At 43.4% G+C, this 25,455-nt stretch overlaps 1 protein-coding gene across 1 annotated transcript; it reads right to left on the bottom strand.

The window, feature by feature from the left end:
- Nucleotides 1-82: 82 nt before the first annotated feature.
- Nucleotides 83-23,520, bottom strand: LOC306698599 (CD81 protein-like). The gene is made up of 8 exons (XM_079162973.1): nt 23,353-23,520; nt 15,941-16,055; nt 8,727-8,824; nt 8,059-8,133; nt 6,953-7,075; nt 5,436-5,534; nt 3,215-3,298; nt 83-2,615 (listed from the first exon to the last, which is right to left on the bottom strand). Exons 1-8 carry the CDS (start codon nt 23,416-23,418, stop codon nt 2,553-2,555), a joined length of 723 nt encoding a protein of 240 aa, XP_079019099.1. The 5' UTR covers nt 23,419-23,520; the 3' UTR covers nt 83-2,552.
- Nucleotides 23,521-25,455: the final 1,935 nt, after the last annotated feature.

The raw sequence follows: 25,455 nt of genomic DNA, 5'->3' as shown, positions 1-25,455 counted from the left end.
TTTGTTATCATCCTTGTAATTTAAGTCGCAGTTGCTACTTTTCACAATGAGAAATCCTAAAAACAAAAGACAAGACCACCGGTTTTATTTGTAAAATACATTTAATCCCTTTATATTTGGGCAAACCGAAGTCTACAAGAGTAGAAAGGGGCTGAGATCCAAGTGGCAGTGGGTCCCGAGTGTCACTTCCCAAAATTCAAAAAAAAAAAAAAAAGGGCGGCAACGCGGACAACACTGTGGGGAAACACAGCTAGTGTCCTCGTCATTGGGGAACACCGCACTGGTGGCTGTTGTCATAATTCTTTATTTGATTCAATTATTCCATTGACTTCTTCTCAGTCACCACTGCCACAAAATATCTCCCTTTCTTTCTTGACTCCTTTGACGACGTACCAAACACTGATATCACAATACAGGAAGAAAAAAAAAAAAAAAAAAAGGCATACATTGTCTTTCTACAGCCTTCATGATTTTTGTTAGTACGTCAGAGCTGTAAATATTACAAGACACTATTTATTTTACTGTTTCTCGGTTTAAGTATGAGATGTTAACGAGACATTTTTTTATTTAGTCTACCGACAAAAAGCTGTGATGATACGCGAGGTTACACGAGACGATGTGACTTCATGTGCGGGTGCAGCTGTGCGTAGGAACAGACCTCAGGACAACAACATTTTGCGGTGGAGTAAAAAAGAAGCACTGCTGGACTAAATGAACGGCACGTTCGGTTGACCGGGTGGGAGGGATCTGATTGGCTGAACTTCAGCAGGCAGGTGAGACCGACTTGTGGTCAGTGTGGTCAGTGTCACCAATGCAATCAGCCTGCGACAGTCACAGAAGCAGAATCAAGTGACCACTTGTGAAATTAAATGCAATCCAATACAGCAGCCCACATGTAATGATACGGGGGTTTAGTGCGACTTGGTCAGGTATTAATCACGAGATACCGCGGATAGGTTTTGCATTTTAAGGGGAGCTACATGCTGGAACTACTTCTTCTCCGGGTGTTGTGACTTCCAGGAGTCTCCGCTCTTTATTTTCCTGGCTTTCGACCCGCTTCTCTCGCCCTGCACCGGGAACAGTTACCACCACGAGCGGGGACAACGAGGAGGGATAGTACGACGACACAAGCATGTCAGACGAGACGCGACTAGTCGGGACTAAACTTAACCAGACGAGGCAAAACCCCGATTTTCAGAGCGTCAAACCAAGGCTCTTTCTGCGGCAGCGCTGGCTACGGGCTGGAGTCTCGCCGTGCGCTTCCTCTACGAGCATGTTGTTAATTAAGTTCCTCCAGAGCTAAGCAACCTGGTACAGGCGGCCAATACATGGATGCATCAGGAGCACAGCTAGATGTGAGGCAACTTGCTTTAAATTATGGGCCATATTTCAATCTGAGTCCTCTGATTTAGGAGATTATAGTGTTAAGCGAGTTGCCTCCACAAAGAAGTGCACAGTTGTATAAAACGTATAAGGTTTTTTTTCCTCTTTTTGATTAATCATAGTTATGTAATAAAGATTGCACCAAAGGGGCGGCTTTCCAGAAATATTTCAAACCGATTTCCCAGTCCGGCAAAGCGCAGTGAAGAGATAACACTCAGAAGGAATGGCTTTTTGTTTACCACACAGTTGAAACTTCTTTGACTAAATTTGTGATGCAGGTGGTGATTCCTAAGTCTGGGACCAGGCTAGGCCAAACTTTCCTTAAAAGGTTTTCATACAACTGAGCACTCGAGACAATTTTGGACACACAATGAACAACAAACGGCCGAAGACAAATGGTCAACAAAAACCTCCACGGGACCAAAACGACAGACATCGGGCACTTTGACTTTGGTTCCAGCTTCCAAGAAATAACTGCGATTCCTTCTTTAGTCAGTTCCCGCAGACATCACACAGCGGCGTGGGTGTGAACCAGGACAACGGTCTTGTAGGACAGGGGCTGCGTGTGTGTGTGTTCGCCTCTCGTGTGGCGCGACGAGGCCAACACCAGCGCTTCACTGGTGTCGGTCACGTGCGCCATCATCTGGTTTAGTCTAGAGCAAGACGGACAAGCAGAGAGAGCGGGAAGGATACAGGAGAAGGATCTACTGCAATGCAATTTGCATGCTTCGGCAGTCATAAAGCACTGTTAATATATATATTTATATACAGTTTATACATAAAACAGTGAAAAAACATCCATTAAATCCAAGAATATAAGAGCATGTTCATAGGCGGAGGAAGCAGTAAAACCACTAATGCGTCACTAAAGGATTAGAGCACGAGCACCGGTGGACGTCATTCATGTGTGACAGTGTGATATAATATCTACATATCGGGGTTAGGAAAGCACTGGTCAAATATGCACAACAGCATTTGTCACTAACAAAACAAAACAAAAAAGACCGTAATTGAAATGCTCAATAGAGAATGGTCTACGTTGTCTTCTCAAAGAGCCGACTAAATCCAGCAAGCAATATATGTGACGTTTCCTGCTTTTATAAAAGAAAATGAAAAAGAGCGAGACGGGAGACGCTGCGCGCTCGTCCCTCCTTCTGCGGCGCGTCGCTTTAGTACACCGGGCTGTTGCGGATCCCGCAGCACAACACCATGCTGAAGATCATCTCGAAGATCTAGGACGACGAAACACGGGACAGAAGTGCTGATTAGAAATCATTGTCCTCAATAGAAACAAATATTCACATATTGTCTATGCATAAAGAAGTATTTAAAAACACACCCAAATAAGACCCAAACCAACAACGAAACAGTCCTATTGAGGATTGTTTGTGTAGCCAACACCTGATATTTCTGTGACATGAAGTCTTAACTCCATTAACGAACGACGATGAAGAAATAAAGTTTGTCACCAAACTTTATTTTGGGTTTGATCTTGTGCGATTTGTTGACAGCAGTATAGATTTCAAAGAAGACAAGTGTCATCCTTTAATCCAGACCAAGTAGTTTAAAATGTCCAATAGACAGACAACGAGAAACAGAGAAACTTACCTTACATTCAGGAATATAAACATGTTGAACGTCTAAACACTAGCAGTCATACAAAGCCTACTTCATTCAAATAAGAAAATGTTCTGGTCAATAAAATGTGTCTTGGCCACAGCTGTCAGCCTCCATGTAGCTACAGCTACTGAACTTGTGTTATGGCGGTTATGTTATGGCTCCTTCTGTACGCTTTTGGAAGGATTCATGGAATAAGTACACCGTGTCTCACCATAATAACTGCGACCACCAGGGCGGCGATACCAATCAGGTAGATCTTATCTGTGAACAACTCGGAGATCCTCGAGTGGCAATTCTGCAAAGGAGAGCCGAGAAAACACGTCATTTATAAACGCTTCAAAGCAGCAATCATTTATTTACTTTAGCCTCATATTTAAGTACTATTTCATAGTTGTACCAGTGACCAGTTAGCCCTCGAATTTGTTGGCTGGACTGACGAAGTCATTGGCGCCATACCACTTTAAACTAATGCTGCAAAGTGTGTGAAATCAATCGTTGCAGAATTCTATATACCTAACCCTTGCATTTAGTCTATTATGATTACACACACAGTCAAAAAATAAAAGATTTTCAGTCCATGTTTTCTGTCGCCCATTACTTTTGGGGTAAAAGGCCAGTGCTTTTATTTTGTAAAGATATTGGCTACATGTGCTGGAAAAAAACACCAGTTCCATATAACGGAACACAAGACAGCCCTGGCACACCGGGGTCTTGGATGGGACTCCGGTTCATTTCAGTAATGTCGATGTGCTGCCAAGAAATCAAGTTTAAGGCCCCCGTGCAGCACAAGTGGTGAATACAGATAACTCCCCCCCCCCCCCCGCATATCTTTCCATGAAGACTTTGCACTGAAGCAGCCCTCGGTGATTCTCCACACCGCAGAGTTCTGTTGGAACTCTATACTCCCATTGGTTATCCCATCAACAGACGACGGCACGTCAGTGTTCCTCAACCTTTTTCAGGCCCCCCCCCCCCCCACCGACCCCACAGAGCTTTCTCACAGCAGAGTAACAGAAAACACCAAAGAAATAGTTTGACGCCATGGCAAAATACGCTCATTCACCTTCTACATGACAAGATTAATACCACTCTTATATTTGAGTATGAAGCTGGAGCCAGAAGAATATATAACACACAAATGTAGCTGTTTTCCAAAGGCTTTCCTGTCCGTGACGTAAGCTCTGTCGTGTGTGTGTGTGTGTGTGTGTGTGTGTGTGTGTGTCTGTCTGTGTGAGAATGGAGCTGGAGAAGAAGACGCTGTGTTTGCTGAGACACTTAACATTACATTACAGTCATTTAGCAGACGCTTTCATCCAAAGCGACTTACAATAAGTGTATTCAACATCGGTATTCAAGAGAACTACTAGTCACCAGAAGCCATAAGTGCATCTCCTTTGTTAAACAAGCATCTAAGAGCATAAACCAGAGCAAACGTACAGAGCAGAAACAAACAAATACAATAAGTGCAATGAACTAATACCAATACAATAAGTGCTGAGTGGAAGGCTCAGGGCAGCACTTCTTTGTTTTCCTGCCACTATTTTGTGTGATTCAACCAACGGGTTCGTGGGAGAACTTCACTCTTTGTCTCCGACCCGTCAGTGGAACATTACAAATGTTCATCCAGTCACACTCTCTGTGCCTACAATGCATTATAAACATAGTGACAATGTGTTACAATCTGCTTTATAGCACTGTATAAATATATAAATAAGTACTCGTAAATATTCATGTTTCATAACAACAATCACAACAAATAATAAAGCATTCTAGAATGACTTATTGTCACTCTATTATCTATTATATTTTTTGCAAGAATCATAGTGTATTGTAATTCTCATAGTTGTCTTCTTCAGAATCACTGCAGTGATGCGTTATAATGTGATTATAAGTTACTATAAGGGTCATTGTTTGCTTTAAGTTAAACAAATATTAAATATCTATACAACTAATAAATTGTGGTGTCATAATTTGTACTTTACTTACAGCAAACAATAACCACTTACAGTAACTTGTAATCACATTATAATGCATTATAACAGTGATTATAATGTATTACAACTATGGGAATAATAATAATGATCCTTGCTAAAAGAAAAGGTCAGTGACCAGCGATCATGAAGTCTTTTGATACATGATATAAGTCATTATAAAATGCTTTATAATGTGTTTATGATTAAAGCATTGTGAATATTTATGAGTGCTTGTAACTATACAGCGCTATCAGACGATCATGGAGCATTTATAGTAATGTTTAAAATGCATTATAGACATGGGCGTGTTACATTTCATTCTTCAACGCTCCATTACATCTCGATGACATGAATAATAAATGAATACTGAATAATGATTGGTGTTAACTTTGACTATTTGATGTAACTCAGAATGTCTCGTGACAGTCGGAGCGTGAAAGTGTTGACGATCACACTTACGACTGACGTCCCTTTGCTGGGGCAGATGTCAGTCAGGCCGAGCTTGTCCGTCATCTGCGTCAGGAAGGAGGTCGCGTGGCCTTTCCCGCAGCAGCTCAGCTGAAACACACAAAGCAACACAGTGATGATCCCTGTGCTCTACATGGTGTCCTCTTACTCAGTTTAAAGCACTTCACATTGTCAGGTTTGTCTTTTAATAACTTATATGATTATTATTAATAAGCTCCCCAGGTGGGGGAAACTGGTTTGCAGAACTTCTCCCTATTCTCAATTCCTCTTTCGAATGTTTCCTGTGAGGATATAATTATTAAGTCTCTGATATAATGTAACAATGCTATAGGTTTATGTTAGTTCAGCTGCGTTTATGAGAAGTAGGGCTGGGTGTCGGTATTCCATATATATATTTTTGGTGTCAACAGAAATAACCCAGCACCAAGTAGTATCCAGACGTCTCCAGTCAAACGATACCCGTATGCAAATCTTTTTGTACCCAGATCTAGAAAAAAAGAAGACTTATTCGTGTGGTTTGGCTCACTGCCGCTACTCGATTTAAAGCGACGTGTGATTGGCCCCTGCAGATTGTGGTGTGGCGAAGTGGAGCACGGCGTATTTGACGGCGCTCGGCGGTTCAGCGTGCCAGGATTCCACCGGAATGTTGGAAAGCGCGGCTTTGCTACACGCCTGTGGCATCTGATGGAAATAAATGAGGCGGCGGCGGCGGCGGCGGCAATCAACGCAACTGAATGGTTCCATTCACGGGACGGGTATCGAATGAAGTAGTATGAAAATAAAGTACTCTATTGGTATCAATATCTCTTTAAGGGTACAGGTCATTTTTTTTAAAAACACCCAGCCGCGGTCATGTGGAACGGCAGATGTCTCAAAACACTACATTACCCACATATTAACAAAACAAGATGGCCTAGTTTAAATTAATAAAAAGATGACCCCCATTTTAATGAGCTATTTTTTAACACATCTGTTGTGCTGATAAACCAGGTGCGTTTTTTAGCTCCATCCAAACAGTGGAAGCGCTCCAACTGTGAGTCAACGAATATCATTGGTCTCAACATCATCCGTTAAAATCGCGGAACACGCACCTCGCCGCGTGTTCCGTCACATCAGTGGAGAGTTTAGGCTGCTATTTCACAGATATCCTTTATCCGTTATTTCAACGAGTGCTTCATCAACGCGTGTTGTCTTCCACCGAGTGGAACATTCCATTCAGGATGAATTAAGTTCTATCTCAACAGTAATTAGGAAGCCACTCAAAGCTGATTCTTTGACTTTTAGATATTTATCATTTTAGTAACTTTCACAAGTTGAACGCTAAACATAAATAGGTTCACAAAAAAGTTGAAAGGATTCAAATTAAAATTGCCTACAAATCATTTTTCGACTCTCCGAAGTACATCTTATGTTTCTCCTAGTTAAAAATACACACACAAAAAAGTAACACATTTACAGTACAATCGACTTGAACACAAAGTGAAACATTTGAGAGTGCATGTTCGTACCGTGTCGTGGAAGACCTTGAGCACGGAGGCGGCGGCCTGTCTCTTGCTCAGGTCGGTGGTCAGGGTGTCTGACATGGCCTTTTCGTACACGGAGTCATAGTAGTTGATCATCTCCTTCGACACCTAAATCGGGAAACAGAGGTTTCTCTGGGCTCGGCCTCAAACTTAAAAAAGTGTCCCGGGACAGAGACACTAAAAACATTCAGCATCGAATGACATGAAAGGGCATTCGTACAGAGAACCACTGCGTTTTAAAACAGGTCTGACAAGTGAAGCTTGTGTAGAAGTGTCTGAAAGCTGCATTCTTTATAGTAGCCCAATAGTCAACGCCTCTGATTATAGTCTATGTATAGAAGTCTATGAGAAAATGACTCTACTTCTCTCTTGATTTATTCCCTCAGTAAACATTGTAAACATGAGTTTATGGTCTCAATCTCTAGTTTCAAGTCTTCTTCAATACAGCATGATGTTCATTTAGTAGATTATGGTTCATTTAGAAAACAGAAAAGATAAAGCAGGTTAAGCTTTAAGGCGTGACCATCTTGTGATTGACAGGTCACTACCACGGCGTTGTCTAATCTGGGAGTTAATAATAATAATAATAATAATAATAATAGTAGTAGTAATAATAATAGTTGTCCGTGTTTCTGTCTTCAACCCTTTCACGGTGTGTTTTCAGCTCATGAAGGTTCATTGTAACATTGTTAGCTCCACCCTCTCCCTCACTTCTGGTTGCTTTTTACGTTCAAAGCCTCTATTGAGGTATAAGAAATAAGCTTTCAATATCTGTTCGTCACCTTAAAGAAACAGGTTAAAAAAATAGATTTTGTGTTATTGTGGTTGTATAATACAGGCGCGTGCCTCCCTGTGTGTGCGGCGTTATTTTTAATTCTAGTCTATTCTTCCTGTTTAAAGCCGACCTGTAGTTCTGCAGAGTTGTGCAGATAAAGATCCGGCTGCACTAATGTTATTAGTATTAAACTATTTGTAGAATTAGATTCCAGTGGTGACTGCCTTTTGGATCGTTTCTGACTCATGTGATCCAAACAGTTCCAGAAACTGCAGAGTATTGTATCCTGTATCCTGTGGGTGTTTTGCAGTCTTACGGTCTCTTTGTGCATGAAGCCCCAGATTCCGGCTGCGACTTCGCAGGCGAACAGGATGACCAGGCAGGCGAAGAACTGCGGGACAGAACAGAAAACGTCAGATTACCGGAGGGATTTAGCAAACAAAAGGTTTTACTTTTGAAACAAGAGATAAAATAAGGCCCCGTGGAGTTTTCACAATCAGCGTTACTCACCAGAACACACTGTGTGAATCCCTCAGCTCTAACTATCATGTTGAGTGCATTTCCATCCTCACAGAACATTTGCACTGACGCTTTTTTTTTAATTTTTTAGGTATTTTAAAATCCAGCATTGTTTAAATTCATGTTAACTGGCTTGCAGTCTTCTTCTTCCCTGCTCTTGCTGACACACTGCAGCATATCTTGGCATGTTTGCCGCCCACCTGTTGATCAGTGGAACAGCGTGAAACCATTGGTAGGGCCGAGGACGCCGTCAACCGCATGTGCACGGGTGTACACAACAAAAACGGGGACCCACCCAAAAATGTCAAGACAACTTTTATTTATTTACAGAGCGCCAAATCATAACAGAGGTTACCTCATGACACTTTTCAAAAAAGAGCAGGTCTAGACTGTACTCTTTATAAACAGCTCCATGCCGCTACTTGAAATCTAAAACTCCACAGGGAACCTTTAAATGTGACTCACAGTTCCCAAAAGACACTGGGACTCTTGGATGGCGCCGTAGCATCCGAGGAAACCGACCACCATCATCACGGCGCCGACGGCGATCAGGATGTGGACACCTGGACAGAAAGACAGACTTGATTAACATCCGTCGGCATCGCGCACACATTAACAGGTTTGAAATAAGAGGGCTGATAGGAACGCTGCAGTGACAACCCGGCGTTCTTGAGGAGCTTTCTAAGTCCCCTCTGCTTCTCAGAGACAAACAAGGTACTGCAGACAGCAGTTACAAGAATGGAGACCACTATAAGGCTTTCAAACCGCCGTGGAAGTCTTTTTTAATACCTCTGTGCATGCAATAGTGTCTGACGGGCAGCAGACGGCACAGTCTTGTGTCGGTGCCAGTAGAATAAAGTGAGTCATGTTACAGTTATGTTCACAGGAAGTTCTTTTTTTTCTTGTTTTTTTTTTGCTGGCTCCCTAATTCATTTATTTTTTATTCATCCTGGACATAAAACAGGTGCTGCACTTGTTTCTTCTTTTTGTATTACTCTCCTCACCCAGAGCGTGTTTCCTGTGTTAGGCTGTCAGATGCTTGCAGGTTAATATTGGACTTATTCATACAAATATGTATTCTTTCTGAATGTCTTCCATATCAATTGCTTTGAATAAGCCTGTGAGGAAAGTAAAAAAGCACTCTAATCTGCAGAAAATCACTTCGGTCTTGTTTTCTCCAATCTTTTTTTTTGGTGAGTTTCAGTCCAATAAATATAAATGATTGCCCAAAGACCTTCCTGTGTTGTAGATGGTTGAATGGGTTTTTCCATACAGTCGTTTTAGTTTCCATTCACTGCGGTTAACATGAAAAAAAAAAACCTACGCGCAGGCAGAGATTTGTTTTGGGTGAGGTCATTTATCACGGTGATTACATCTGGTTTTAACCGTGCTGGATGCATTTCAGAAGGAAACTGTTAATTGGTGGTGTGTTCGTGTGCAGATGAAAGGCCTGGAAAGGTCAGATATTAGTTGATTAGTTGATGCTTTCACAGACCAAAGAAAGCAAACATGAACATGGTGAGAAGGAAAATTAATTTGAGGGCTCCTTGTTTTAAAATGGTGCAAGTCAGCCCCCTACTTTCCTGTTTACTCACTATACTCGCTCTTCTTTCACATCACTTTTCATCACACGCCTCCCGCCGCTGTTAAACAAGCAGCAACTGCTTCCAAATGAATCCCGTTAAACCTAATTAACTCAAGCAGCTGCCGGCAACACAGTACACGGACACAACAGCTAGCCTAACAGCTAACTCGAGAGCCAGTATTAAAAGTTAAAAGCAGCAACTAGCTGGTTAATTGTGGGGTTCGCCGTCTTGATTTTCACTGTGTTGATTGTGAAGATGCCCCCCCCCCCCCCCAGCCAGACCTTTCAGGTCTACGTCCACGTTGTGCTCGTGTTGGGCGTATCGGGGAGTGCAGCTCTTTGTGCGTTCAGCACCAGCATCATTACTCCTGCTTGTCAGCTCTCACACATAATTTGATTCTGGACCACTAACTGCTCCCATACCACATTCCCCCATCCCCCACCTCTTTCTCTACCCACAGAGCCACTCACACGAAGGCTAATTTGTAAATCGATATCTTGGAGACCGACCAAGTGCTCCCTCCATCTCTTACGTTGTGGCCCTCCAGTCTGACATGGTCCCCCCCCCCCGACCCTCCTTGGATGCCGCTCGGCCCTCCCAGTCGCTCCCTCTCTTCGCCACCGCCCATCTGTCCTTTCTATTTAATGCATCTGCTCGTTCAAAATGATGCTCTCAATAATTCCATTTACTTAAAATGTCTTTTCCTGTCTGCCTTGATTTAATCTTCCCATGGATCCTCTTCCATTATGCTCTCTCTCTCTCTCTCTCTCTCTCTGCTTCCTCTCACCATCCAAACTCTGCGTCCGCCTTGTTCGGTCCGTAGAGGAGCTGACGGGCTACGTGACTCTCAGCGTTGCAGCACGGCCATGAGATGTGGAAAGATCATCTCAAACATATCCTAGTCTTGACCGTTTTCAGCGACTTTGATTCACATGTTTTGGATCTGCGCCAGCCTTCGTGTTTGGATCTCTAATCCACACTAATTGTGCGATTTTTGTTTTAAAATAGGCGTGCCTCCTGCGCATTTAGGCAGTAGCAGCATTGTAAAATGCAGAATGTATCTGCGCAGCAGCTGCTGGCAAAGACAACGATTCGTTGTCGTTTGTTGAATTAATCGCTGGTAATCATGGCCGACGTCGTTTTGTTTTCTTCTGGAAGGTGATAGGGTGTGACGAATCAGGGAAGGGCACGCTGTGACGGGAGACTGTATATAAGAAGTAGTCGTGACGTCACCCATTGGTTTGTGGGTTGCCGTTTTGAAGCCTCGAGTTTCGCCATCTTGGCTTTTTTGCATCCGATGAACATAAGTTACTAGATTTGGAATGCGGAGGAGTGACGTAGAGACACCGTATACGGCTGTAGTAGCGGCAGCGACCTGTCAATCCCAATAAGCCCGCCCTAAAGTATAATCCTCTTGATGGTCTGTTTGACTCTAAATGGAGCATCATTTATTAAATGAACATCATGCTGTATTGAAGAAGACTTGAAACTAGAGCTTGAGACCATAAACTCATGTTTACTGAGGTAATAAATCAAGTGAGAAGTGAGTCATTTTCCCATAGACATCTATACAATCTGACTTCTTTTTACAACTGTAGGAGTCGCCCCCTGTTGGTCAGCAGAGATAATAGAAGTTTAAAGACAACTAAAAAAAGTTTTTTAAACGTCTCCGTTTTCTCAACTTGTCATGACCATTGAGGTAGTGTGGATGCGTAGACATAAACACAGCAAAAGTTATGAGTTTCAGTGCAGATGTGGCCTTAGTGAGACACCTGGTATCACTATCGATGTGCAACCTATTTGCCCTGCCCTATTTGGTGTCGATGGTAATTGGTCACCTAATATTCATTATGCGATTACGTTCCCAACACATCTGGCCTCATTCTGTTAAACTGGAAGGAGTCTAGACCTCCATATCACGCCAGATGGCTTAAAGATGTACTGTTTTGCTTAAAGCTGGTTAAAATGTGGGAGATTAAGTCGAGATTTTACCGAGGTATGCGGGCCATTTTTTAAATATTATTTGTAAGCATGTTGAACAATACTAGAAAGTAGGTTACACATCTGGATTATTTGTCTTCTGTGTCCGTAAACATATTATTACGGTAGCTGTAGCACGATCTGAATAATGTACGTTCCTGAAATTCAGCCTATTGTGTTTCATCCGCTCACTGCTCCAAATAACATGTAGAGCAGGTGGGGTTTCCCTTAAGTGATGGAAGCTAGCAGAACAACGCACCTCCAAATATTTTATCCAGATGCTGCGGCGGAGTCATCCGACTATTGTTTCTTATACAATGCCAGCCTTCCTTTCTGCTGTTGGAAGTTTATTATTAATACTGCAATCCAGCCATGTAAGGACACCAGAAGTTCTTGTCTTCAGACTGGTGCCAACGCTGTGGAAAAGAACCCTTTTAAGATGGAACTTCACGGAGGACACCGAAAGACTCGTCAACCCGCAGACGGCGTGTCAGCGCTGCAGACTAAACTGTAAACGCTCGCACACAGCTACTTTGTTTTATTCAGTTTTTATCTGTCTTTCAAAGCTTTTGTTTTTTCATTTTCCCCGCTTAATGTTTTTACTTTACTCTCTTGTCTTCCAGAGAACCTAACAGACGTGCAGTTACACGTCCGTGGTGACAGATATGGTGGTTTGTTTGTAGCAGCGGGTTTCTACGCACCGCTCTATCTGAGATCACCATCCAGCGGCATTCTGACTTCAAATGTAACACAATAAAACACAGCGACCTTGCAGCTTAATAAGAGACAAACAATATCATCTACACACACACGATTGTGTCTGTGGTTGTTTCTTTATCAAAGTTTGTAGCTCTTTGCTCGTCAATAATATGTGCGGTCAGTTGTTGTTTTGTTTCTCCTTACATTATAATAAGACCGTTTGTTCTTATTTTACCCACATATAGTTATCCTCTAGTCCTAGAAATGTGAATCTGTGGTTTAAAGTTGGGAAGAACAACCTATGACAATGAACATGTGGAGCACAACTCTTGATCATGAGCGGAATATACAGTTGAATACTTTAATCTGAAGTTTCAGTACCTTCCTGTATGAGTCTATTACTCCGCCCCAAAAAAGCCCCGCCTACATGTGAAGAGGGAACGCTCCTCTGACTCTGGTTCTATTTGTGGTGAGGTGGTACCGAACGCTGCAGGTCTGGTGCAGCTGTGGGACTTCCCAACAGTGAGTCACGCTGGTTTCGTGTTCTGGGAATCAGCTCAGTTGTCCCGGCGACATTAAAACGTGTCAGCCAGTTCGATGCGTTTGCTGCTGAATAGCAAAGTGAGAAGTGGTTGAAGTGATAACTTCCTGAAGCTCCTCCGGCCTCGGCCACTGTATGCAGTGTGTGAGCCCAGAACCCAGAACCAAACGTGATCATCTGTCATGAACTTAATGTACGTTTTAACAGTTATAACCACTCTGTAACTAAGAATTACAAGCTCCAGTCTTGTGACTTATTTAGATTATGAAATTAAATGATTTTTATTTGTTGAATGACTTTAAAGGGCAGCACCCTAGCACAACTAAGGCAGGTATGGTAGGCCTAAGTTAAACCATGAAAATAAGTCTTTCATCTGTAGGGCTGACACGAAAACAAAAGAACTAATTCAGACGAATTAATGTGAACACATCCCGCGTGGCCGCCAGGGCATGGTGTTCATTTTAGACGCATAACCGAGAGTCATAAGTCTGCTCTATGATAAAAAATAAAAAAGGGAAGCGTTTCTAACCAAATTCATTCAGGAATAGTATCGTCTTACTCATACTGACGACCACAGACGCTGTAAAGATCATGTAACCCGTGAGGAAGCTGACCCTTCAACTCCTTTACTGCTTAGAGAACCGATGTAGCTGGAAAACAACATGACGTAACAGGAACCAAGACGTCTCAGAAGCATGAGCAACATTACATTTCTTCATTCACTTCACTTTCAACGGATCATTCAGCTGCAGTTCAGCTCCTTTTCTGTTCAGTTGAGATAGTTTAGAGAACAGACTTCAGTGAAAAAGTGATCCGTCTATGAACCGACACACTCACGGTGCGGTTAGTGCTGTAGAGAGGCGAGAGGCGGCCCCCGCCATCGGGCTATTGTGTCTGCGAGCGGGTATGGGTGAGAGAAAGGAGAGAAGCAGATGTGGGGACTCATGTGGGGGGATGAAGAGGGGAGAGGGAGGGGAGGGGGAGAAAAAGGGCAGACGGAGATAGACGGAGGGAGGGAGGGGAAGGACTAAAGGAAAAAATAAGGAGAAGTGAGACTCTGACACTAACCACAACCAGATGGGCTTGTAAGAGGGGGGGGTGGAAAGAAAGCAGGCGGAGTGAGGGAGAGGAAAACTTTCACAGAGGAGGGAGGAAGAGGGTGGGGCCGGTGAGGAGGAGGAGAAGAAGAAGAAGGGAGGGCCAGTGAGGAATTTTTTCCTAGACCGACGAGGCTTTTTCTCCCCTCCTCGGGAATGAGAGGGAGGCTTTATGTAACGGGGAGGATGCAATCATTGAGGCTGGAGAAGAGAAAGTCCCTAATGTAGTTCCTCTCTGATTTCTTTTTTTTTGTTGCATTGAACAACCACAGCTATGCTGCCTCGGAGGACGGAGACGAAAACAATGACTCAAACACACCCTCCATTTTTTTCCCGGTTCTGTAGCCGTGTTTCAGAAGGAGACGGGCGAGCGCTCACTTGTATTTAGTAATTACACCGTCATCCTATCGTCATCCCTTTTCATCCCTCCTCTTCCTCGCGGGGCAGATGACTAATGCTGGTTTGAGCAACTTTTAAGGGAGTCAGATGATGAGCCGTGTGTCCTCCGTTAGCAGTGGTCACACATCGCTGGTGAAACTGGGCGAGGCGGGGCGGCGGCGACTCATCGTCCTGACGCATTTTAACACCAGTTTAATAATGAAGGTCCGCTTTGTACGTCCCGTGCTGTGATTGACTCTGCTCAGCTGAAACAATCAGTCGATCAATCAACACAAAATTACGCTTTTCTTTATTTTATATCGCGGGATACTTGTAGGCAAAGGAGTTAAATAATGAATTAAAAATATATTTGATGTAATAAAAAGGTACAGGAAGAAGAAAAACGCAAATCTGAGCGAGATGTAAATTGTTTCTTATTTTGCCTAAATTACTTTCTCTGTAGTTTCTGGTTCAGACGCTGAGTTTTAAGCCCGTTTGGCTCCATTTTGTCATAGAACACGAGCGTTTTAGATTACAAACAGTGGGGAGCATATTTCTACTCTTTTTAACATTTCAGAGTAGCCTATTTCGTTTTCTTTTGTGCTGCAATATATCAGATTAAATCGACTAATCCCTAAAATAGTTGATAGATTAAATCGATAGAAAGTTAGTCGGTAGCTGCAGACCTATTCATTTATATGTTAAAGTCCTACACTCCATCTCTAACTTTTTAATAATTAATATCATATTCATCTGAATCATAGGACTCTAAAGGAGATCCACCTATTGTGTCCATTAATAGTCAGATACATTATCACATGCTTTTCTTTAAGCAGCATACTAAAAGGGGAACCTGCTGAAACTCTTTTTATTTGGCTTTGACAGAAATCCACGATCAAATCACGCTGCGATAAATATTAAATGTAAACTTATTTTGAAAATTCAGGCCAATGTCACATCCTGTGGTCTGAACTCCCTAATATGGGCGTGTACTGTATTTTGTGCTATTTTGAGCATAGCTCCAATTGTTTTACCCTTTCAGTAAAATAGAAAGACATAAACATAGAATGGGGTTGTGCAATACGAGTTTCCTGTCTCCATGCTGTGACTTTATGGCTTTTTCTTTGAGCTCATAAAGCGGTCTTTCCACAACCAGAGCAGAATGAGAATAAAGAAAAGACTAAAAAGCACAGAGGAGCATTTCCATTTGAATGAGTGACATGTAACTGGGCCTTGTTGGCAGACAAAGGACAGTGTCGCCGTGTGGAAATAACAGAAATGAGCAGAAACACCGACACATCGCGAGTGTGGCAACAGGTTTTTTTTTTTTTTACTGAACTGTGTCCAAAGGTTTGAGCAAGAGGTTTCCCACCAGACAGAGACAGATGAGGTACGTACTGATGTAGAAGGTGCTGGGGGCGTGGGCTCCATCAAACTCCAGCTCCAGCAGGTTGCTGGTGTTGGGGTCGTGCCTCAACCACAGGGCCACGCCCAGGATGACACCTCCCGCGAGCTGCAACACAAAACACACAACACAGGCACTTCCTTCAGTTCACCACATCACACTACATCGTGCTGCTTACATTAGAATCTGATTTTTCTCATTTTCACACTCGAGTTCTTGCAAAAGCAGCCGTGGTCACTTTAAATGACACAAACATTCACTGAAGGAAAAGTTCTACATTTTGGGAAAGAAGTTCATTCACTTTCTCACTGAAAGTTAAATAAGAGATCGACACTCGACACTAAACATGAAGCTGCCGCCGGCAGCTGGCTAGCCTAGCTTAGCACAAAGACTGGAAACTACACTTATAGAAGCGTAGTGTAGTAATGAAATGTTCGGTGTCTTTTTGAAGCACCCAGGCAAACACAATAGCATCTAACATCTGGACCCGGGGCTTCAGTCGAACTATTCCACTGGTAGCATTCCCAGTTTCTCTCTTCTTCACTGGCTCAGTCGGTCTCTCCCTGACCGCACTTCCATCATCAGTGTCTGAGGTGGAACCTCTCGTCGTCTCTCTCTCTCTCTCTCTCTCTCTCTCTCCTTATTCTGTCCCTATTAACATTTGTTGGGGGGAGGGGCTTCTGGGCTTTAGTGGTAATCAACGGCAAAATATTCGAACCTTCGGCAGGAAACACTCACTCACTGTGACCAGAAAGATCACCACCGACCCTTTTAATAGAAAAAATGTTTGTACTTCATCTTCTAACAGGAAAGCCCTGCACATGCAATGTGTCCCCGAGTAGCTGCAATGTATTGTTCTTCAGGGGCGGTTTACATTGACAGAAGTCTGCCGGAGCCCTCTTGTTTGGCCCGGGACAAAGACGTCCTAAACAAGCCAACTAGAGTTAGCATAAACCTCAGCAGGCACACAGCAACAAGCAGCAAAATAAACCACAGACGGACCCCGCCCCCCCCCCCCCATACTTCGATACGTTCAAAATAGAGAACGTGGCCAAAGAGAATATCTATATAGAACCAGTTTCTGTGAATAGATTTGAACCAAAACAACCTCAGCCGCCGCCCCCCCTCCTCTCCCTCTCTTAGTGAAGTTCATTCCAGAGCGAAGGCCAGCTGCTGCCAAGCAACCAGATCAACACCATAACTGGCAGGAGTGCAGCAATTCAACACACACACCCACACACACCAGCACCACAAAATGACTCACTAACTTCAAGAGAACCCCCCCCCCCACCAGCGAATTACTCGTCACTGAGATGTCTGACGGTTTAAACAGATTTCTGAGAGGCTTTCATTTGCAGCGTTTCTATGAAGTGATGAGTAGAGGGGGAGCCCGACAGAACATGTTTAGGACCAGGATGTTTATGCTTCGCCTGAGACGCAACTGAGGCTGGAGCAGCTCCAACTACCGGCGACTGAGGTCAGGAACAGTGCTGGTCCCAGGTCACGACCTTAGGGACACGACGCTAACGGGTGTGACTCAGTAACTCATCTACCAGCAGGAGGTTTAGGAGAAAGTAATAAACCACGAGACGGCATTTGGGCAAAAAAAAAAAAATACGGTATCTGGGATCTTTGAGTCAGAGGAACTGGCGGATTTTTGAAAAGATCAACCACAGATCTCAAACTGTTTCAGACCAAATGTAGAGAATCGCTGAAACTTGAGTGATGTTCTGCTATAGTACTTAGAAGACTCAAGATTTTAAAAGAGGAGCCAAAAGGTCCTCTACCGGCCACTAATGACTGAGTGGTTAAGTAGAGCTGAAACAGTGCTAACAGTGTCAACGACGGCAACGGCGCTGAAAGAGCTAACGGTGTTAACCTGGGAAGGTGAACCTGGGGGGGGGGGGGGGGGCACTGTGCTTCCGCAACACAATGCCGATTAGCTAACCAGCGGGGCACGCTAACATGCGCCAACATGGAGCAAAGGCACGGCCGACCCGGCTACGTAAACAAGGCACAGAGAAGCTCGGATTACAGTACAATACAATATATACAATACAATAGTTGTTTGATGCTATATTCATGCTCTAAATATCAAACCTAGCGCCTTTAACGTCATTTCTTTAACTTAGTGTGTGTTTGGGCTCTTTTCTTTTTTTGGGCAAATGAATTACACTCAAAATACGAGTGTAGGGATTATTTTTCAAGATATTATCATTAGTGTATTATTAACATGATATTAATATTTCCTTTTTTATATATATATATCACGGTTATCGTCAATCGATATCATCGCGTATCGCGTCACCCCTACCCTTTAATAATGACTGCATTCATTTGAAGGGCCTCAGTATCAGAACCCTGGCAGGGCTTTGTAGGACTTTAAGGAGCATACCCATCAGTAATGTTGTTAGTGAGCAGTCCAACCAGAGCAAGTCAAAATGTCTGACGAAACAAAGCCTTTTGTCTGAAAAATCTAAACTGAGAGGCAAGAGGACGTGCGGCCGCTATGTGTCTTAAGTAGGTAATGACGTTAGGGCAGACGAGCAGATAGGCTAACCTGCTCCGGTTTTCACCGCATTTTTATTGTCTCACATTCCACACCGAGGGGTCGCCGTGTCTTCCTACAACCTTGTCTTCCTACACATGGGGGTCGCCGTGTCTTCCTACAACCTCGCCTGCCGTCCCCACAGAGAGACGGCTCCTTCTGAGCAAAACCCAAGACTAAACGTTCAGAGTCGAGTTGAACTTGTGTGTCGTAAAGACGGGTAAAAGGTCCTAACAGCTGTGACGGTATCCTCACACTTAAAGAGAAACTCTGAAAGGTATCATCCAGTGTGAGATCAGCACAGATCAGCCCCCCCCCCCCCTGTGTCTATTTCTGCCTGATGCCCCCGCGAGTACATGGGGGTTGTAGAATGCTGGGCATGCTGGAGGTCTGCTGTTCCCATAAGTCTGCTATATCACCACACTGATGCTCTCCCCCTATAGCCTCTTAACCCTCTCAGTGTCTTGTGTGATTTATGGAAACAGGAGGTGTCCCCCCCCCCCACCTTTCTTTTAAAGAGACAGACTCCGCGGGGCCGGGCCGCTCAACGACCGCACGCCGCAGTTTAAAAGTGTTTCTTCACATCCACCGGACTCGTCCGCTCTGACGGAACCCTCCCTCTCAAGAGCTCTTTAGAAGCAGTCAATACAATGCTAAAAGGGTTAAAGTGGAGTACGCGTTGAAAAGAAAGGAGGAGACGCCGTGGTGCATTAACGGTCACGTTAAACGTCACTTCTCAGGAGTGTTGCCAACACTTCTTTATCGGTGGCTAGTTCGAGTCAGGACTTGGACCCGTGTCACGAATTGCAAGCTTCTTAACTCCAGCTGAAAACCTTCAACACTGACTACTAATGTGTGTGTGTGTGTGTGTGGCTGCGACATTACCATATGTACGATGTAAAAACCATCACGCTGCCCACGCATGTGTGCATTTGACTGATTGGTGCAGCTAGACTGGAGTCGTGTGCCGGACTGAGTCTATGTGGCCGGTGTACTTTTAACAAGAACCTCTTTTAACATTAATACCACTAGAAGGTCGGGTCCACTTTCTCATCAGAAGCCGTCGATTAGCAACACAAAAGGCTGTTTCTTTAGCTTTCTTAAGCAGAAAACGAACCCAGAGTAAGGGTGCTTCCATTAAAAAAAAGCCTTTTAAATGCTACAATGCTTGTCATATTGTGACTTGGCAATTCATGAAAAGTAACAGAAATCTTTATGGTGTTCAATTTGAAAATAAATAAATCATGATTTGATAGTTTTGCCATATCGCCAACCCCTTGCCTCTAAGGACCCTCATTTTTAACAACCGATACTAGCATATTAAATTCACGAAAAGGTCTCAATAGCAAAGGTAACAGAAGCTAGAGGTAAATCTAATGGTCACTGACACTTTACACACAGGCCTTTAAGATGCAAATTAAGGAAATTAGTACATCTTTGAAGGGACATTTGTTGTTCTAACGTGGATATGATACCTGAAGGCATCGTGTGTAGACGCAGACAGCTGGAGCTGTTATCTGTGTGAGATAGTGGTGGAACTGTGGCTTAATCATTAGCTCTCAGGTCCCTGAACAGTTAGACTGAGGTAAAGTGCAGCCAACTGCTTCCTTCTTCAACACCAGCACTTTAGTTGTCATTCATAATGGATGACGGCAATCAGGCTGTGGACGGTAGTCGCAGGTAACAGCATTTCCTGGTGAGGTTTCCTGGGCCTTAAAGTGTCGGCCAGGTGTAAAAAAAAACACCAATATGAAAAAACAAGTGTTGTTCAAGCTAAATGTTTCAAACGTAATCTCTATTCAGATTTCGCCATACTGAGCTGACCATGACCGTTCTTTGTAACATGGTAGAGCTATGTTGCCCTCAGGTGCCCGCTGGAAATATCAGAATTACAAGATTTAATGTATTTAAACATTATAAACATTGCAAATAATACATGTATAATACATGTTATAGAAATGTATTTATTGGCCATGTAAATGTGGAGACATTTCCAAAAAAAAAAAAAAGGAAAACACAAGACAAATAAATGTGACATTTAAAAGCAAACAAGGATAAATCGATAATAAAAAATGTGATGAAACATGACAAAACTCTGCCTTTCAATTTGATAAAATCCTAAATCCGACACGGAGTCGAATAATTTATTATTCAATTGACAGAATATCAATCTGCAACATGTTCTCTAAACAAGAGCTCTGTAGAAGTCCAAACTTGTGACTCATCACTACTTTCCATAGAAAATGAATGCTGTATTTGACAGAGTCTACTGCTGCGTGAAACAGTGACACAGCGAAAGTTATGCACGTCTAACTGGACAACACCGGGACAAAGAAATGCAAATATCTCAAGAAGCATGGGGGGGGGGGGGGACGTTACAATTACGCCTTTTTTTTAACGTGGAACCAATATTGACTGCAACACTTTAGAACTTTCACCACTAGCTTGCCTACGGTCTGCAACATGTCAGCCTCTACTGCACCTACTTAACATCCTCTGTTGTGTCTCCATTTCTCTCTGCAAAGAGGCTGGAAGTGTGACCTTTATCAGAGTGATTGATGAGTGGGCGACACCCCCCGCTTTAATCTGAAAGTTGCTATGGAAGAGTGTATATTTAAAACGAATAGAAATGACCAACAAAGACATCGTCTGCTCTTATAATCACCTTCTGTTCACCCCCCCCTCATTTCTGCTCGTCCTAAAGACAGATGACTTTCTCTTTTCCTCCCCTGAAATGATTGGTCTTGTCATACTATTGTCGCATTTGTATGACGTTGTACGTAAAAGGGTCTGTTGACCGCCATGAAATTTCGTTCAGGTATCATGGTCCCCAGAGGATGAACCCGACTGATTTTGGTGATCCTCTGACTTTTCCACGAGCACCGCCGTGGCATTTTTGGCTTGACAACTATCACATGGGTTGCCATGAAATATGGGAAATACATTCTGCTTTCTTTAAAAACATTTTTAAATATAAATGGCACACGCCATTGCTACAGATCGTGCGAAAATGAAACACGGTATCTGTGATGTTTGGTCCTTGCTGTGGATTTAGTAGAACAAAACGTCCATTCACTGACAGTTTAGTTCTATTTGAGGCGATGCCATCTTGTTTGGATGATGATGATGAATATTCATTCAACGCGAGTTGATTGGAGGGAGAGAGAGAAAGACATTGACTGCTGGTCAGATTGACTTTAAACGAGAGAGAGCGGCGCACTGCGCTGTCAATTATTTCGATGCTTTCTAGGGGATATAGAAACGGTGAATTCAGGCTTCTTCGATTTTTTTTCCCAGCTCCCATCTTGCCTACAATGTTTATAGCTTCTTGCTATAACATTAGACAGTGACTGCATGTGCATTGTAAACCGCTGACAGACACATTCTACACAGCTGGAAAATGTAACCAACACAGAACACTTTCTGAAAGCTGCAATAAAAACGCACAAAAAAACAAATCTCTTATTCGCAGGCGACGCATTTATTAAAAAAAGAATTTAAATTCTGAACACGGCTGATTTTTTTCTTTGCCTTTTTGTATTCTATATAAAATATCTAAACTACTGCAGACGCCGCGTCGACGGCCTGTTGCGATTGGTCCAGACTCCACACATGACGTGCGTTTTTTACTTTGTCTGAGTGGGGGAAACGACGTTTTAGTTTTTATTGTGTATCGTAAATATGAATTGTAATTATTAAAATGTAAAAGTTTCCAAAAAATATATGTTCTCCCAGTCATTTAGGATGGGCCGGCTGTACAAGTGGGCGGGCCTAGACCCGTACGGCCCCGCCCACATTCTTGGTAGATCGTGAAAGCGAACCGCGTATTTCTACCGTTTACCATGCGACAAAAAATACAGTTACCGTAAAATTCTGTGTCAGGGTATTATAAACCCTCGAGATCCGGGGTTATGTTTTACTGTCTCAACAACACCACAACAACAACAACACGCCCCCCCCCGCCCCTTCTGTCTTCTGTCCGACTTTATTTATATAGTGGCACAATTTGATTTCAGGACAGAAAGAAAAGAACAAATAGAGCAGAAGGAGCTACAGCAGCTCTCACACGGGAAGAGCGAAAGCTAAACACACGCACATTTTTTTCCACGACCCATCACCCAACACGGGGCCTGGACTCAGCAAATGGAAACCACCACGACGAACCCCCTCCCCACAGAAATTGGGTGGAGGATGTAATCCAAACAAAGCCATTCTCCAAACCCGAGCGAGGCAGTCTTCACCGCAGACCCCTCAAATTACAAGATGTTTCTACCGGCTTATTATCGGCCCATATTGTTATTAAGAACCTCCGTCGGTGATTCTAAACGGTTGAACCGTGAGTTTGATTTCACAACAAACTAAAACTATCGCGTGAACTTATCCTTTTTTGGGGCTAAACGCACTATTTGTCTCCCGTTTGCTTTTCTTTCTTAATGCTGATTTAACACGTGAGGCGGCTCTACCTCCGCACGTTAGGGTTTTTCTGTATAAACTATGATTTTCACCAGCTCGCGGATGTTTATTATAGTTATGTAAATTAAACACACACACACACACACGCATTTTCTACCTATTTATTTTGGCCAAACATAATTTCGCCATAGTCTCCCCTAGTGGCGAAGAAAAAAAAGAAGCCCTCACGCGGTTCTTCGGGCGGTAGAACGGCCGAACGTACTAAATCCACGAGATGGAACGTTACCGTGGATGTTATCCCGGTGTCGTTCATCCATACAACGGGCCGGCAGCCGAAACAAACAGACCGCTTACAGACCGCTAAGCGCAGAGAGAAGAAGGCGGAGGCACCGAAGTGAACGCCTAATGTGTTAAATAAAAATAAAACCGAGGCTTGCTGCTCACCCAGAAGATGAAGTTGAAGAAGAAAAGCAGGTACTTGATACATTTGGTGCAGCCTTCGACTCCCATGGTGGTCTGTTTAGTCGAATGTATTCGGAGAAAGAGTTTATACGGGACGGCGGCAGTGTATGCGGGCCGGGTGTCTCGCGACGTGTGTAACGGGGACTGAGTCTCGACTGGGAATCCTGACTTGAGCTCGGAAACCGAGGCAACACCCAACTCCTCCCGCCCTCCCTTCTTCTGTCCAGTCCAAAACACAGTGGACTTCCGGTAAACGCCTTCAAAATAAAACGTCGATTTGCTAACATGCTTCGACACTTTGGGAGGGAGAGGTCTGCTTTGCTTCTGTAAATTAATCTCCCACCGTTAAAAAAAACAAAACCTTCTGTCTTACCAGTCAGGTTAGTATGGAAGACTATTCACGCAGAATAATTAACTGAGTTTACACACGCTGTAAACTCATTGCCATATTACTTATAACGGTGCCCTGGCAGCATTTATGGAGGTAGGTGGTAAATGTTAGTTCCCACGCAAACAAGACAAAGAAGAACTGAGTGTTGGGCATCAATAATATCTCATGGACCCGATCGTACACGGCTTTGTGAGCTGTAAATGTATTTGATAAAACATGCCCTCCCCTCACACTCTCGACCCTATAATACTCACCACGTTTATGATTTAATACTTGATACTTTATACTTTCTGTTATTATTGAACAACTTGCCAACTCTATAATTTTAAAATCACAAACTGGGAGGAGACCCCGGGGAAGACCCAGAACACGCTGGAGGGATTATATCTCCCGGCTGGCCTGGGAACGCCTCGGGATCCCCCAGTATGAGCTGGAAAATGTTGCGGGCGAGAGGGCAGTCTGAGTCAGCCTGCTTGGCCTGCTGCCACCGCGACCCACCCCGGATAAGAGGAGGAGAATGGATGGATGGATGGATGGATGGATGGATGGATGGATGAATAATAAGTGGCAATGTGTGCATTACATGTCCTGTTCAAACATGTCCTCACTTGCCAAATGTGTTATCAATCTTAATGGAACATTTTATAATACATTTGTGATTTCTTTATAGGGTTTTATCAGAGAATTTGAATTGTTTGTTGAATATTTAGACTTTTCACTGCAGTCATTCTCGAATACCTCCATTGTGGTAAGTTCAGTCTCCCCAATGTGGGACCAATTAAGTTCCAAAACCACCATTGTTTATGACTAATGTGTCACCCGTTCAACTGTAAATACTTTAAATCACATATTGATACAATTTCATGTCTATTCGTCCATTACAGATAATGCTCGCTTTGTTACATATTGGTTGCTGGTCATTCTAATTAGGCCCACTTAGTTGCAACTGAGTGTCTGCGGTGTTAGCTTACCTGTGCTGAGCCTGTAGTTGATGTCAGTAACGTGCATTCAACGTGCCCTCTTTCAACCATTTCTCATGTGTAAACGAGCTTGTTGAATTGCATTCACATGTTATCTACAAATATGTTAATTGTTACAGTTACTGTGCCTTGGCTTGCTAATATCAGTTTGATACAAACACCATAGGCACGGATCTGTATTGTAAATTGCTGCCTACTTTGATAAAGGAGTGGTTCCTCTGCTCTTCAGCTGTCGAAGGGATAATTGAGTGTGGATAGTTGGCACCACGGTTCCACCTTGTGGAAAAGTTGTGCATAGTAGTAAATCAAAATCCGATCGCGTGACAAGACTTAATCCAGTATTCCATTTCCCTAAATGTAATATTCTTGTAATCAGTACACCAGGTCTGAGATTAGTTGTCATTTTGATGCGATGCTGCACAAACCACACACACACACACACCAGTCTGAGACGAAAATGGAAGTGAGGAAAGAAAGCAGACGACTAAAATCAATATGCGCACACACAGACAGGCTTGTCTCATGTTTCATCCTCATCTCAACTGATTCAAGGGCAACGTTTTAGCCCAAACACAGGAGACGTGAGGCTGTCGGTTTTATGTGTATCCGGGCCTCTAGACACGCACCCTGTGTGACTGCAAGGTTACCGGTTTGAAAGCAGCTCGGGAGCATCGGTGTGTTGTCTGAATCCTCCGGTTTCTCCTAACTGAACTC

Source organism: Pholis gunnellus, assembly GCF_910591455.1.
Source record: "Pholis gunnellus genome assembly, chromosome: 1".
NCBI lineage: Eukaryota > Metazoa > Chordata > Actinopteri > Perciformes > Pholidae > Pholis > Pholis gunnellus.
This window is presented reverse-complemented; position numbering and strand designations above follow the sequence as displayed.